We start from the raw sequence: 14,847 nt of genomic DNA on the forward strand, positions 1-14,847 counted from the left end.
CCTCTCTTACTGTAGAGTGATTTAACACAAGGAATGAGAGGATGCCAGCCCATGTTCTGGATACATCTATGTGTGGTGGCTCTTGAAGCACTGGCTTCAGTTGTAAGCCGACCATAAGAATCGCCCCCAAACTCTTGAATATCCACTTTACAATCCTCTCTACGCTGTGGTCATCCATGTTTCCTTTGTACCTCTTTAAACACCTTCTTCCCACTATACTTTTAATTAATACACTTTGATGCAACACTGTCAGTATGCTGCTCCTTTATCAATGGACTTTTGTGGCTTGTGACTGTCAAATCAGCAGACTTTCATTAGCTGTAACTCAAAATGAACCGAAAAAGCATTAAGGTATATATATATATATATATATATATAGTGCAACTCTTTTAACTGGGTTCTTGAAATAAATCAACTTTTTGATAGCTTTTTATTTAATCAGATATATCACAGACTAAACCTAACAAGTCTCTATAAAATAGTATATATGCCATCACTATCAAGCTTAACATTTCCCATTTGTCTTTGCTCATTTTAAAAGCAAAATACTGCACATATCTTTAAATGTCTACATTTTTGTCTCAATTTTTATATTATTAAAGCAGCTCCCCTGCTTTTCAAGTGTTCTGTTTGTTTTATAGTCTAATAGGACCCAAACACAGGCAGGAAGATGATAGCTTCATTTTAACTTGATGGCTTTATTGAACTTTTCAAACATATTGAAGCAGTTTGTTTTTTAGGTCTGTAATAATCTATTTGATATAATTTGGTTTTAGTTTTAGTTGAATATGACTGAAATATTAGTTTTGTTTTCCTCAGAAGGCAGATCATGCAAAGCTTTCTCTACAATTCAAATCTGACATGCTTACAAGAAGTCTAGTTGTGTCATCTTCAAAGAGAATGAATTCTAAAATCCCTTCATCTTTGTTTTGCTTATATAACTGTCTTATCAAATGGTTTTGTGTAATCAGAATTTTAAAAGAATATATTTTTTGTCTACTTTGTTCAGCTTCATTTATCCAATCAAATCTGCAACCCTGTTTGCTCTTTTGTTCCTTCATATAGGTGCAGGGAGCAGTGTACACCACAAATGCAACAGCGCCAAACACCGTATCATCTCCCCTAAAGTGGATCCTCGTTCTGGGGGATACAGCAGTGCACATTCTGAGGTACAAAACAATGATGTGTCCGAAGGGAAGACCGAACACAGTGCCCACAGTGGAGGAAAAAGCTCTGGGGGGGGAGGGGGAGGGGGCAGTTCCAGGGAGAAACGCAATGGTAAAGTCCACAAGCCTGTCCTCCTGCACCAAAACAGCACAGAAGTGTCGTCCACCAACCAGGTGGAAGTCCCTGACACCACACAGAACTCCCCAGTGTCCATCAGCAGCGGCCTCAACAGCGATCCAGATATAGCCGACAGCCCTGTGGTGACAGGGATGGCCCATGTTCCCTCCGTCATGTCTGGCCTGTCCCAGAGTGTCTTCATGTCTGAGGTCACCGGAGAACCCGTCTATAGCATGTCTCCAACTGGGGGTCCCAGTGCTCACCTTTTGGGTGCAGATGCTACTTCACAGGGCTTGGTGCTGTCCATGACCGCTGATCGACACAAATTTGCCTTTCCCGGAGGAGGAGGAGTAGGGGAACCTGGGACTACCACGGCAGGAGACAGTCTGTCTATGTTGTCTACAGCGGGTGTGTCTGAAGAACTGGTGCTAACCAGTAGTCTCGATACTGGATCCATCAAGCTTCCAGAGACTGATATGAACTTTGATCCTGACTGCTTCTTGAACAACCCCAAACAGGGCCAGACCTACGGCGGCAGTGCTCTGAAGACAGAAGGCAACTCATCCTCAACATCTTCTTCCTCCAGTGGCAGTAGTAGCAACAATGGGAGTCTCCAGCGCTCCCCCAACATGTCAAACAATAACTACCCCTTCAGCTCAGTTCTCGTGAAGAATATCAAGACAGAAGACACATCATTTGAGCAGCAGATGAAAGAAAGTGGTTACCAGGTCGGGGGTGTAGTAAACTGTGGTGGTGGTGTGTCATCTGGTGCTGGATCAGGTCAAGGCAGCCTTAGTCTGACCCCAACAGGCTCGCTGCTTCCTTCAGGAGGGGGGCTTAGTCCCAGCACCACTTTGGAGCAGATGGATTTTAGTGCCATTGATGCCAAGCAAGAATATACTTCCAGTGCTACCACAGTGAGCTATGGTCAGGCCATTCCTAGTCCACATATGCAACACCAGAATCGTTCGCCCAGCTTCTTCCTTCAAGATGCTTCTCAAACCAGCCAGACACAGCAGGGTAGGTCAAGCATGGGCCAGAAATCACATCTGATGGAGCACAACTCCCTTGACTCTGGAGCTTATATGGGACTGCAAGTGGTAAAAACGGACTCCCCTGGTAGCAATGGCCACATTCATCATCACCACCAGAGCCAGATGCAGCACAGGGCAAATTGTAACGGAGGTTCACCCACAGAGGGGTCCGGACAGGCAGGTTCCCTCCAGCTGCTTCACTACCAGGGGCCATTTCCTGGGCTGGGGACAGAACATGAAGAGGTTGTTGGACTAGAGCAACCCGGTAATGTGAATTCAGCTCAGACTGGATCTACGGAGAATGGAGGTGAGAACCTCCTCAAGCCAGGGGATCACATTCAGGCATGTGGAGCAGGAAACAGAGAAGGAGGGAGATCAGAGCACTATCTGCAACAGGCTTCAGATGGTAGTAACGGTGGGGTACGAGCTACAGGTGAAGGAGTAACAATGCATAATGGAAACAGTGATGGGAGTAACCGCACCCAGCAGCTACAACCTCTCCTCCAAGGCACAAGTATGGTGCAAGGACTCTACAATGCAATTGGAGCCCATCAAGGTATGAGTGGAGCAGCTAGTAATGGAGGAGCGGGTGGGACTGGCATAGAGATCAGTCTGGACCACTTTGACATCTCTTTTGGTAACCAATTCTCTGACCTCATCAATGACTTCATCTCAGTAGATGGCAGTGGAACTGCCATGTCTGCTGGAGGTGCCCTGTATGCTCACCAGCTAGTCACATCTCACAATGCTGAAAATCAGAACACAGCCAGTGGGCCACCCCAGCAGGGGCAGGAGGATGGAGTAGCCAGGGGCTCGGGCTACAGCCCCTCAGAGCTCTGCCTTCAACCTTGCTGCAGCCCGCAGTCTCTAAGCGGAGGTGCAGGAGCAGGAGGCAACACCGGAGAAGCTGGATCATTGTCCTACATGAATGTTGCAGAGGTCGTTTCTGCAGCTGTTGCCCAGGGGGCTTTGGGGATGTTACAAGCCACAGGCCGCCTCTTCATGGTCACTGACTACTCCCCAGAGTGGTCCTTCCCTGAGGTGAGTAATAGGACTATTTGCTTCTCATTCTCTTTGTTTTGTTTGTTTACTTGTTTCTTACTTGGATGTGAAAAAGATCAAGAAGATTTGAGGGGAAGTATATGGAAAGTTTTTTATATGGAAGAAAGTCAGAGTACATAGAGTTAATGGTGACAGTAGCTCTGTAAGTTGCTACTAAGTATATATTATTCAAACAAAAGTTGAAGAAAAGAAACATTTCATTGCTGCTGTGATAGGATGGTCTGATTAATAAATCAGGGATTCAAAACATTCCAATATTTTACTTGTCTGGAGTAACTTTACCTATTGCATTAAATAAATGTGCAACAAATTTACTAATCACTGAGAGGTGTATAAGTTATAATATATTCAGAATAACATTATATGGTGGTCTTAATTTGGGCTTAATTTGTCAGTATGATTTTAAGGTACTATGTTACCTGTGTAATGCCACTATTTAGCCATTGGAGGGCACCAAAGCACCTTAAGTAAGTGCTGGTGGTGTTTTTGGACAAAACATCATTGGATTTCCACATGATGGCAGCAGAGATTAAGTAAATTAGGTTGTTAGCCACCTACATCAGTTTCAACATCTTTGTACTGTAGTTAGGAGGTTAAACTAAGTATATTTATTTAGTTTAGCAAAAGTATTGTGAGCCCTTTTTAATCAATGGTTATGTTTTCAGGGTGGAGTGAAGGTGCTGATCACTGGTCCATGGCAAGAGGCCAGCTCAAATTACAGCTGCTTGTTTGACCAGATCTCAGTTCCAGCCTCTCTCATCCAGCCAGGGGTACTGCGTTGCTACTGCCCAGGTAGCAAACAAGAAACTTGCATATTGTCATAATAACATTTCCTAGCATTACAATTTCTGCTATAACATATTTTGTTTTTATATTATCAATAAAGCTAAATTTTGTGTCAGTTTTTAGTAAAAAAAATTTTTAGATTAATTTTTATTTGGGTTTTTTGTGGTTTAAGCGAAGGAGCCCCTTCCTAATGCAGTTTGGTAACTTGAGCTCTAATTTGTTAGTGTTTCTTGCTCTTTAAAACAGACAAATTGATGCAAAAGACTTGACTGAACCATTACTGCCGCACTGTTTACTTTATAAAAAATAAAACAGTTTAACTGTTGTACATTGTACATCTTGGGTGACACTTTTATTAATGATAATCTCTGTTTAGAAGATTTGTGTTTTAATGTTTAGTTTTTTTTTATTTTACATTTAATCCTGCCCGCTAAATCCAATAAAATTAAGCCTGCATGATTAAATCTGCCACATGTGCTTTATGGACTGAAGCATCCATGTTAGTTTATTTTTATTTGCTCATTTAGATAAAGATTTTAAGAATTTGTGACACTTTGAATATTCATTCTTATTATCTCTTCCCTGTTTAGCTCATGATACAGGTCTAGTGACACTACAAGTGGCCATAAGTAATCAGATTATCTCCAGTTCCGTGGTGTTTGAGTACAAGGCTCGGGCTCTCCCATCACTGCCATCCTCTCAGCATGACTGGCTTTCACTGGATGGTAGGTCCTCTGGTTTTCTATTTGCATCAGTTCTTTTAGATTTTTCAGTTTTACTTTTTCCAACACTCCTAGTGAAATCCTTGCAGTCTGCTCTTTTTCTACTTTTCATTTTCCCACGTGGCTTTATTAGTTTAGAAATTTTGTTATGGAGCATATTCACTCACCACCTTCTTCACTAGGTACACTTGTTCAATTGCTTGTTAACACAAACAGCAAATCAGCCAATCACATGACAACCTAATGCATTCAGGCATCTTAATGTGGCGAATGCATCATGCTAAAGTTCAAACCCAGCATCAGAATGGGGAAGAAAGGGGTTTCAGTCACAACAATATGGTTTGTTGATGCCAGACAGGCTGGTCTGAGTTTTTCAGAAACTTTTGGTCTACTGGGATTTTTAAGCACAACCATTTCTTGGGTTTAACGAGGTAGTCTGAAAAAGAGGATAGTGAGGAGCATTTGTGTTGATGAAAATGTATTGTTGAAGTCAGAGGAGAGAGAGCAGACTTGTTTGAGAATAACGAAAGGCAACGGTAGTTTATATAATCTCCATGTACAACAGAGATATTCTGAAAACCAATGTCACACTTGGAAGCAGATAGGCTACAGCAGTTGAAAACCACACTGGCTTCCACTCCTGTAAAAGCTAAGAAGCATAAATTGAAGCTACAATTCATGGAGGCTCACCAAAACAGCATAATAACAGATCAGAAAACTGTTGCCTGGTCCAACAAGTCTTAATTTCAGCTGCAACATTCTGGTGGTATGGTCAGAATTTGGCATAAACAATATGAACGTATGCATCCATCCTCTATTGTGCTGCAAGGTGGCACAGTTTGTAGCGCTGTTGTCTTACAGCAAGAAGCTCCTGGGTTCAAATCCCAGCCTCTTGTCTTTCTGTATAGCTTTTGCATGTACTCCCTATGTGTGTGTGGGTTCTCTCCGGGTACTCCGGCTTCCTTCCACAGTCTGAAAACATAATTGTTACGTTAATTGGTCTCTCTAAATTGCCCTTTGGTATGAGTGTATGAGTGAATGGTTGTTTGTCCTATGTGTCTCTTTGTTGCACTTTGATGGCGAGCAACCTGTCCAGGGTGTACCCTGCCTCTCGCCCAATGACTGCTGAAGATAGACACCAGCTCCCCCATGACCCTGTAAGGGTAAGTTGCTATTGACAATGGATGGATCCATTGTATCAGCTGTTTAGGCTGGTGGTGTAATGGTGTGGGGGACATTTTCATGGCACACTTTGGACCCATTAGTAACACAACTGCCTACTTGCTACTGACCATGTCCATCCCTTGATGACCACAGTATACCCATCTTCTGAAGGCTGCTTCCCTGTAGTTCCCTGTACTCCAGTGGCCTTCATAGTTACCAGATTTGCATGACGGACATTCATCTGACATATCTACAGCAACTGTGTGATGCTATAATATTGATATCAACCAAGATTTCCAAGGAATATGACACTGTTGAATCTATGCCATGGAGAAGTAAGGTAGTTCTGAATGCAAAAAAGCAAATGTATATCCCCACACTTGAGGCTCAGATGTGTGGTATTTTACCTTAAAATACACCTTGATAAATTCCTGCTGTAGGCTTTCTAATTGATTTTTAAATTTTAGCTAAGTAAATTTTCATATATATATATATATATATATATATATATATATATATATATATATATATATACATGTATGTCTGACATGCAGCTTGTTTTTAAGAATGGCGTGTTGGTTATATCATCTATAAAAGTAAATATCACGGGGAAAAAAACACCGATTGGCTATTTTTGTTTGGTTTGATGCATAAATGGAGGTGCTGTTTTGGGTTTTGGTGCATAAGATTTTTTATTTTGTTTTGTTTTCAAAAATCTCAGCTTTTTCCAAACAGGTTATGTGGTCATTGAAGCAAAAGGTAGAGTTAATACAGCCAACTGAAAAAAATAATGGTTTTGATTTTGTACAGTAACTCAGATTATTTAGCCATTTGCTGGCTAGTTTGACCTGAACTGACATCTATTGTCTATGAAATGTTAAACATGTGAATTTGAGGTTATTTATAGAATATATAATTTATTCTTATTTATCTAACAATCTAAGCTGCTCTTGCTTAGCTTTTAATTTAATTTGCATCTGAGTTTTAAGTGGGAATCTTTGTTTTGCTTTTTTCTCATTACTGGTTTTCCAGCATGTCATAATCTTCCGATGTTGTGGGTTTTAGTTTTTTCATTCTCCTGTGTTAGGTGTTCTTTACTTCCCTGTTTTACAGTTGTTGTTGTTTTAGTTAATTCATTGTAGTTTAGATTCATGATTTATTCTTGTGCTTAGATGTTTCTGTAACTTCCCTGGACTCTCTGCTCATCTGTGTTCATTAGCCTTCTGCCTTTTAGTTACCTGCATTTTCTCTCCCACCTGCTGCTCCTGATTTCCTTCTGATTAGCTCCCATTGCTTATTGGTCCATTCTTCACCCTACCTTAGCATTTATACTTTCTGGTTTCATTGTTCTCCACTGGTTCCTCCTGTTGCTTTTTGGCTTTTACCTGCTCCATGTCCAGTACCCGGTCTGCGTTACCGTTGTAAGTTTTTCCGGTTTATTATTATTATTATTAAAGGAAAGCTCTGCAACTCACCATGCTGCTCCCAAGCTTTGTTCGGCACATTGGTCCAACAAAAGCTCAGTGTAACATGTTAGCTGAGGTTATAAGAGTAATAGCATTTTATCATTTTACCAGTTTTTCAATTTATTTATTTTTATCCATGATTTTTATTGATTCTATATTTATTATCTGATAATTATATCTGTTATTGTTATTTTTTTTATAATTTTTTAACATAATGTCACTCACTTTTACTCACTTGTTATTGATCATTGTTTCCTAATGTACTAAATATGTTATTCCATCCCTGGCAGCTTTGGCTCTGATATTTGGTATTTGGTTGTTATGCTTTTCTTTGTGTTTTAATGTGTATTGATATATATTAAGCTATGTGTGGATGTAAGGTTCCCTACCTTATAAGTGACACCTGTGCATCTGTATAATTCTGCCGGAATTGTGTTGGTTTCTTTTGTTCTTTTTATTTATGTTAAGATATCTGTTTGGATGCTTCTTTAATCTGTAAAGTGCTTCACATTGGTGCATTGTTTAAAAAAAGAGCTCTATAAATATAGATACAAATTGACGGGTTGATAGATTGATTGCTTTAAGATAGACATGAAGCATTACAAAAAAATAAATTTGTGGTAATTTTTGCAAGGAAATACTTTTATTTCCTTTTTGTGGATCAGTTATAATTTTGTTCTGCAATTAACATTTGACATAATAAGGTTTACAGTTTTAAATTCTAAGAACTTGTGTCTATGTATCAGCAGGCCTGCTGTAGGCAATTGTAATAGAATGTGATGCACAGAAAAGCCATTAAGTGTATGCATATGTGTGTGTCTGTTGCTGCTGGCAGAGGTACTGCTGCAGTGTTTGAGCATTGACAAAATAAAGTAGGGCACGATGAACTACAGCCTCACAGGACAGCTGCATTGCAGACAGCCCTTCAAGGAGCGTGAGTGAGTAATAGAAACCTGCATGGCAGCTCACATACATGGCAGCACCATTATATCCCTCCGCCATTCATACCCTGCTGCCTTACTGGCCCATTCACAGAAGCAGTTAAGGAGGAGCTGACTGTCTCAGAGAAAAACACAACCCATCCCATTACTTTACTTATATTAACTCCTTGCACACCACATCTTACAATTTGTTCTGTAATATCCTGTTTCTATCTATTTTTAGAACAGTGCTGTGTTGTAATAAGCAATGATTAAATGCGCAATGTTTGTGTTTTGGTTTAAACTTGGATCATATGGAATGGATGTTAAATCCTTTGTGATATTTTTTAAAGCTGAACTGAACAAAACTAAACTAATTAACGAACATTCCAAATTGATTGAGGTTTTTCGAAAATTTAGCAAAACAAGTTTACAGTTTGTATGTTTTGTTATGTTTGAAAATTAAATTAATTTGTAGGATACTTTCAGATATCTCCCATAAATGGTTGTGTTTATTTTCTGGGGGTGTCTGTGAGAGAAAATAAAATTGTGATTGTGTGAATGCCTAAATACTGTCCTTAAATGTGGCAGTCATCACACCTACATATCAGAATAATTTAAGACTAAGGCTGAATCCCATTTTTTAGGGTTATTACTTATTCTAGCACTCTTCCTTCCTTCATGTCCTTGGCACTCAATTCAGGCAGTGGTTAAAATACCACAGTAGGGTGTTTTAACCCTGAATTAAGAAATAGTGAATTGCTGAAGGTGGCACATTATCGTCTCCCGACACCATTCCTGATGTATTTGTCAGAATAATGTGGTTCCTGGAGTAGAACCCAAATGCAGACAGGAGCAGCACTATGATTGGATATATTTTAATAAAAATAAAATGCAAAAAGGCAAAAAGTCAGTGCACGGCACGAGGAGAACAAGACGGACCATGGACAACAAAAACAGGCAATAACTACGTATGGGACAAACCAAGCATTGAAACCAACAGGCAAACAGTAGAATCCAGTGACAGCCAGCATAGAGCTTACAAAGGAAAAGGAACAAATTAATGCTATGGAATGAATAAGGTGGTGCTGGTGAGTAGAATCTATTTATTGAGTATGGCTGTGGCAGAGGGTGAAACACTAATAAACATGAATAGAACTGAACAGTGTCTAACGTAGATCTAACAGGAAAATTATCTAAAAGTACAAAGAACACAGGAATGAATTGAAAACTAATATGCCAAAACTACTAACAAATAATGAGCACAGGGAAATGAATAAGACAATACCTTAAGAATATATTAAACACCAGGGAAAAGGTCAAAAGACAAACTTGAAAATAAAACAAAAACCCAAACATCCTAAGATCATGACAGTATTTGTTACTCGTTGAGAGGAACTGAACATGAAATCAAGAAAAGACAACAAACTACACATTCTAATAGTTCCTTGGTAGACTATTTTAAATATATGGCTGTTTCTAAAGTAGCACAAATGTAAGAAGCTGCTATTAAAAAATAATGAGTTAAAACTAATTGCTGTTTTCTGGGACAGCAAACCTACAGTTGGCTGCTTAACAGACACGAAGCACCTAGTAAGACCAATGGGTGGTTCTCCTTTAGTTCCCATACCATGACTGTCCTTGCTTCTTGCAACCTAAATTTTATTTAGTCAAATTAGCCAAGCCTCTCTTTTTTCAGCAGAAAAGCACAGGAGCTTTCTATCAGCCAAATGACTGGATACAGTAACAGGTTGGAAAGGGGCAGTACTGTGTGATGCAATGCTCCCTGCAGCTGCAGAAAACACCAGTTATTCCGGCACTCTCTCTGGCATTTAATTAAAAGAACCTTAAACCATGTAAAAAAATCTTTTAAAAACGCAATAACTCTTTTTATTCCTTAAAATAACTGGTGAACTAGCCTATGCCTAGTATAATTTGATAGATTTTTTTGCCTTTTCTTTACTTATAAAGTAACTCAGAATAACAATATCATAGGTGAATTATTTTCTTTTAATTTCTACCTTCTCTCGTTGCCAGCCTGCACTCAGCTGCTTAAAAATGCTGCTTGTAGCATTCCAGCTGGAGTTTTTAAACAGTGTTACTCTACTAATACCTTTTAGTTTCCCCCTTAAGAGTGTCCATGTTTTTTGCTACATGAAATATTACCACAGAGTTGAATTAGTCTTTCTTGTAACTGCGAGCAAAGAGTAGGAGTCTGCTTTCAGCCAGCTGATTGGCAGTGTGCAGTACCAGTTTCTGGCACTGCATTACAGAACCTTAAACCATATGATGGAACATTTGTAGCAGTTTTGAAACCATAACCTTTTAAATCCTTGGTATACATTGTTATCTTGCCCGTGTCTAATTAAGAGCTAAGAAGGTGAGTCAAGGGGTGGGATGGGATTCAGCCTTAAATAAAGTACTTCCAGGAAGCAGCATGTGTGAGCCAGTGCTTCAGCACCACACTGAATGGACAGCAACTGTTGCTGAGCGCGCTTTAAAATCCACGTGGGTTGACAGTAGCTTAAGTTTGTTAAACCTTAAATCCGTGTGGATCTGCTCGCTCTTGTAACCATTAATTCCAAGTTTGACGTGTAACTTATTTCTAAAGCAGGGCAGGGTGTAGCTATGTGTGTACAACTATAATGCCCAGTTAGGAGTCACAACAGACATAGTGACTTCTAAAAACACTAATGTGACGATTTTATTTTCAAGCGTCTAGGCAGTCGCCTGTTAAACAGGCTGTTGTCGTCAGGCTAGCGACATACGTGTAAATATTTAGAACCAGTCCACAGCGCTGTGCCGTTCGGCTCTGTGAGTTTCCTCTCCCATGGAAGACTAACTGTGCTATGATGTGCTAATGGCACAGCTGCCCGCCTGCCTGCCTTGATTTGTCATAATGCAGAGTGGGGGAAGGGGCGCTTTTTCTCTGCAGCACTGCAGGTACGGAGCCATAGGCAGGACAGAAAAGCTCTCGGAGCCGCAGAGCTGCTGCCACATGAAGTCCCGAATCCCAGATTCAACGACCCGAGCAACTCGAGCAGTAGCAGAATTAGAGCCCTGCTCAGAGACGTGCTAACCGTCAGTGATTAGGGAAGCCTTATTGACAGTACCGAGGCATGACAAATGGCACAGCGTGTACAAACAATGCAGGCGCTGAGGATGAGTGGGCGTGTTTGGGTAAACATGGCAAACTCCCCCGGATAGTGGTTCTGGTTGAAAACATCAGATACGCTGCTGGAAGATACGCTTTTCAAGCTTTTCCACCAGTTTGACAGATGCCGCATGTGAGGGCGCAGGAAAACAAAATACATATATAATTGTCTGGTTCGTTGTTAGTTGATCAAATCTGTTGGAATTATCATTTTTAAGATAAGTTGATAATAACCAGAATAAAAAAAAAGAGCGAGGTGTTAGGGAGCGGGAGCGCGGCTCGTGAATGACCCGCTACAAAGCGGAAATTAGGGCGTCTGTTTACCGGCTGCACGTGCGCAAAACGTTTTTCTCGCGGCGGTATTTGTCATTTTACTGCAGGCTGAGGGTCGCAGCGACTACTAGAAACACGAGGAGAGTGTGCATGTGCGCGAGGTGAAACAAAGTGAAGAAGAGAGCAGCAAGAGGAGGAGGAGTAGGCTATTAGAGGAGGAAGAGCATGAGCGGTCTTCCTCTCCTTTCTGCACGCCGCTCTCTACCTTCACTTTGTTCTATTGTTGACGAGTGCTCTGTTGAGAGTCAGACTCAGTCTACACCAAGGATATATATGCTGGCTTTTTTTAATTATTTTTCGTCTATGTGTATCAGCATGCTTTAGTCTGGCCAGTTTGAAAGAATCGCAGCCCTGCTTGGACTTCTCTGGGTCAGGATGCCAGTGAATGACACCTGCATTTCCAAACAGACAAAGGGGCTGTGTTTTTGGCATTAAGGTGGACTCTACCAATGGAAAATAAAATAGAAGGTTAGAAGTGCTGAGCTCAACCTTATAATTGTAGTGTTGTGCTGTCTTGTGATCGTGTTGTCTTTGGGTCGCCTATTGTGTATCCCACAAGTTCCACGTTTGTTTTTTGTTTTTTTGAGCACCGCATGCAGAGTTCTTCTGTCTTACTGTATTCCTGTAGTGCCAGTGCTGTAGCGGAGTTTTTTTTAGCCACATGCTTGCCAACTGTTTCATGCGTCAAAGCGCTCAGACTAAGCAACTCTCCTTACTCACGACTTGCGCTTCGTGCTTTCAGGGCGACCTCCGAAACTTAGAAACATTGTTGGTCTTCTTTTAAAGTTATGTTGCAGGGTACATATTTTTAAAATACTTCCTTCTCTGAGTGGTTGTGTCTGGGTGGTGTTAACCAAAGGGTCAGTGTGACCCAGGTGTAGTTCCACGTGTTGTTGAGTCCTATAGCGCACTGGAGGCTTGTCGCATCCATAAGCTCTGTTGAGTTTATCTGGGCCATGTGTGTCTGCTCAAATGCTCCACAGCACAGATCGCTTTCAGCACCACAGAGCCGTGGACAGCGACTTTCCTTTACCTCCATAGTTTTTGTTCCCAGACTTTTCCAGACTATCTTAATGGAGATTCTTCTTGTGCATTACCTACCTGTTGCTCATATGTAATGTTTATTTGTAATGTTGCAGTAAACGAAATGCATTTACTGTACGGGACTGTTTTTATTTTTTCTTATGCTTTTATTATGGAGATAATACTAATAGAAGTTGACCGCCTCTGCTTAAAGGAAAATGTTTTTCTAGTTATTAAAGAAACAGTTCGGAATGGACAACATTGTTTTTTTAAGGTAGAAAAATTGTCTTTTAAAGCACAGCTTTGGAAAAATTTAGGAGACCAAACCAAAATGTTTGGCTTGTTTTCTTTTTATGTTTAAATTAAATTGACCAATTAAAATTATTTTTCAATAAAATACTGACACCATTCTTTCTAAATAAAATAATCCAGTTTATGGCATTTATTTACACAAAGTCTGTGTTTTCAGATCTCAAATATTGCTAAGAAACAAGTTCATATTCATTTTTAAACATTTCAACTTAGTAAGAGTTTAGAAATAAAGATTTGGTTGGATGACCTGCATCTTGGCTTACTTTCCACCAGTCTTTCACATTGCTCTTGAGTTCAGGTGATCACCTAATCAGTGTTGCAATTTAACAAAACACTGGAATGAAATGTCATACAAATGGAGATGCCAATAAAAAAAATGCATTGGTCTCTCATGTTTCCCAGAGCTGTATGATATACAAGTGTTGTTAACAAGTTGTTGAGGGGTGATTGTAGCTGTGGTTTATATATAGTGTGACTCTCAAATCTAGCAGCTGTAGTATTAGTTCATGTAACAGCCCCTGTGGTTTTATTTGTTGTATTGATAAAAAGAGTACCATAGCAGTTGTAGATCCACTTAACAGCTGCAATGTTGTGGTAATTCTTCCATCTGCAGGTGATAGATCACAACAGGGGAGCAGGAGCATGATGCTTTGTATTGAAACTGTGCATTAAAGTTGCTATATAAATAATTTCACCTGTGTAACTTCATATGTACTCAGTATTTCTGAGTCATCTAAGTAAAGAAAGTCTTCTTACTATGAGTGGTTTCTCTTATACATGTATGTTGCTGGCTGGGTTTTTTTTTCTCTTTTTCTGAAAGAATTTATATTTCAGGTCATTATTTTTGCAACAGTATTGTAGTATAATGTTAGGCGTCTGTGAAGATGATCACTTTTTAGTTAGGGTTTCATGCCAAATATTTGTGTACTTTTTAGAATATGCATGCGTTTTAATATGTCAGTAATCTTGAAGTATGAATTATTCACACCACATCCATTGCTTGAAGTTCCAGTTATCTCTATTTTCTAGCTGAAGATTTTGTTGATTTTTCCTGTTTTTGTTCACTCAATTCAATTCAGTTTTATTTATATAGCACCAATTCACAACACATGTCATCTCAAGGCACTTTACAAAGTCAATTCAGTCGAATGATATAGATTTCAACTCGCGTACATACATTACAATTAATCCTAACTATCAAACAGTGCAGTCAGATTTAGTTAATTATTCAAATTGTTTAAAAGGTTTTCTATCTATGGAAACCCAGCAGATTGCATCGAGTCAGTGACATGCAGCAATGATTGTAGATAATTGTACTTTTAGATATCCCAAACATAAATTGTAAAAAATCATGTCCATCTCTGCAGAGATTCTTATTTATTTGCTGTTCTAACGTAAGACAGACAATTAAACTAAGATTTGAAATTATTTGTTGAAAAAGAGTTTGAGTAAGGCTTATAAGGATTAAACATATGTGGATGCATTTTTGGAAATGATTGTGGAAGTTCTGCCACTCTCCCCCACCACCCCCCCACCCCCTGTCTGCGGCTGTATTTGTCAAGAATGTCTGTTGTTTGTACAAACAGG

At 39.8% G+C, this 14,847-nt stretch overlaps 1 protein-coding gene across 6 annotated transcripts in view; it reads left to right on the forward strand.

The window, feature by feature from the left end:
• camta1a (calmodulin binding transcription activator 1a) overlaps positions 1–14,847 on the forward strand; it is a 492,714-nt gene that overhangs the window by 445,017 nt on the left and 32,850 nt on the right. For all 6 annotated transcript variants that reach the window (XM_047362441.1, XM_047362449.1, XM_047362482.1 and 3 more), the window contains 3 exons: positions 1,066–3,359; positions 4,046–4,172; positions 4,757–4,891. In XM_047362441.1, the coding sequence (XP_047218397.1) occupies positions 1,066–3,359; positions 4,046–4,172; positions 4,757–4,891 (2,556 nt within the window). The remainder of the gene's footprint in view (positions 1–1,065; positions 3,360–4,045; positions 4,173–4,756; positions 4,892–14,847) is intronic.

Source organism: Girardinichthys multiradiatus, chromosome 1 (assembly GCF_021462225.1).
Source record: "Girardinichthys multiradiatus isolate DD_20200921_A chromosome 1, DD_fGirMul_XY1, whole genome shotgun sequence".
Lineage (NCBI taxonomy): Eukaryota > Metazoa > Chordata > Actinopteri > Cyprinodontiformes > Goodeidae > Girardinichthys > Girardinichthys multiradiatus.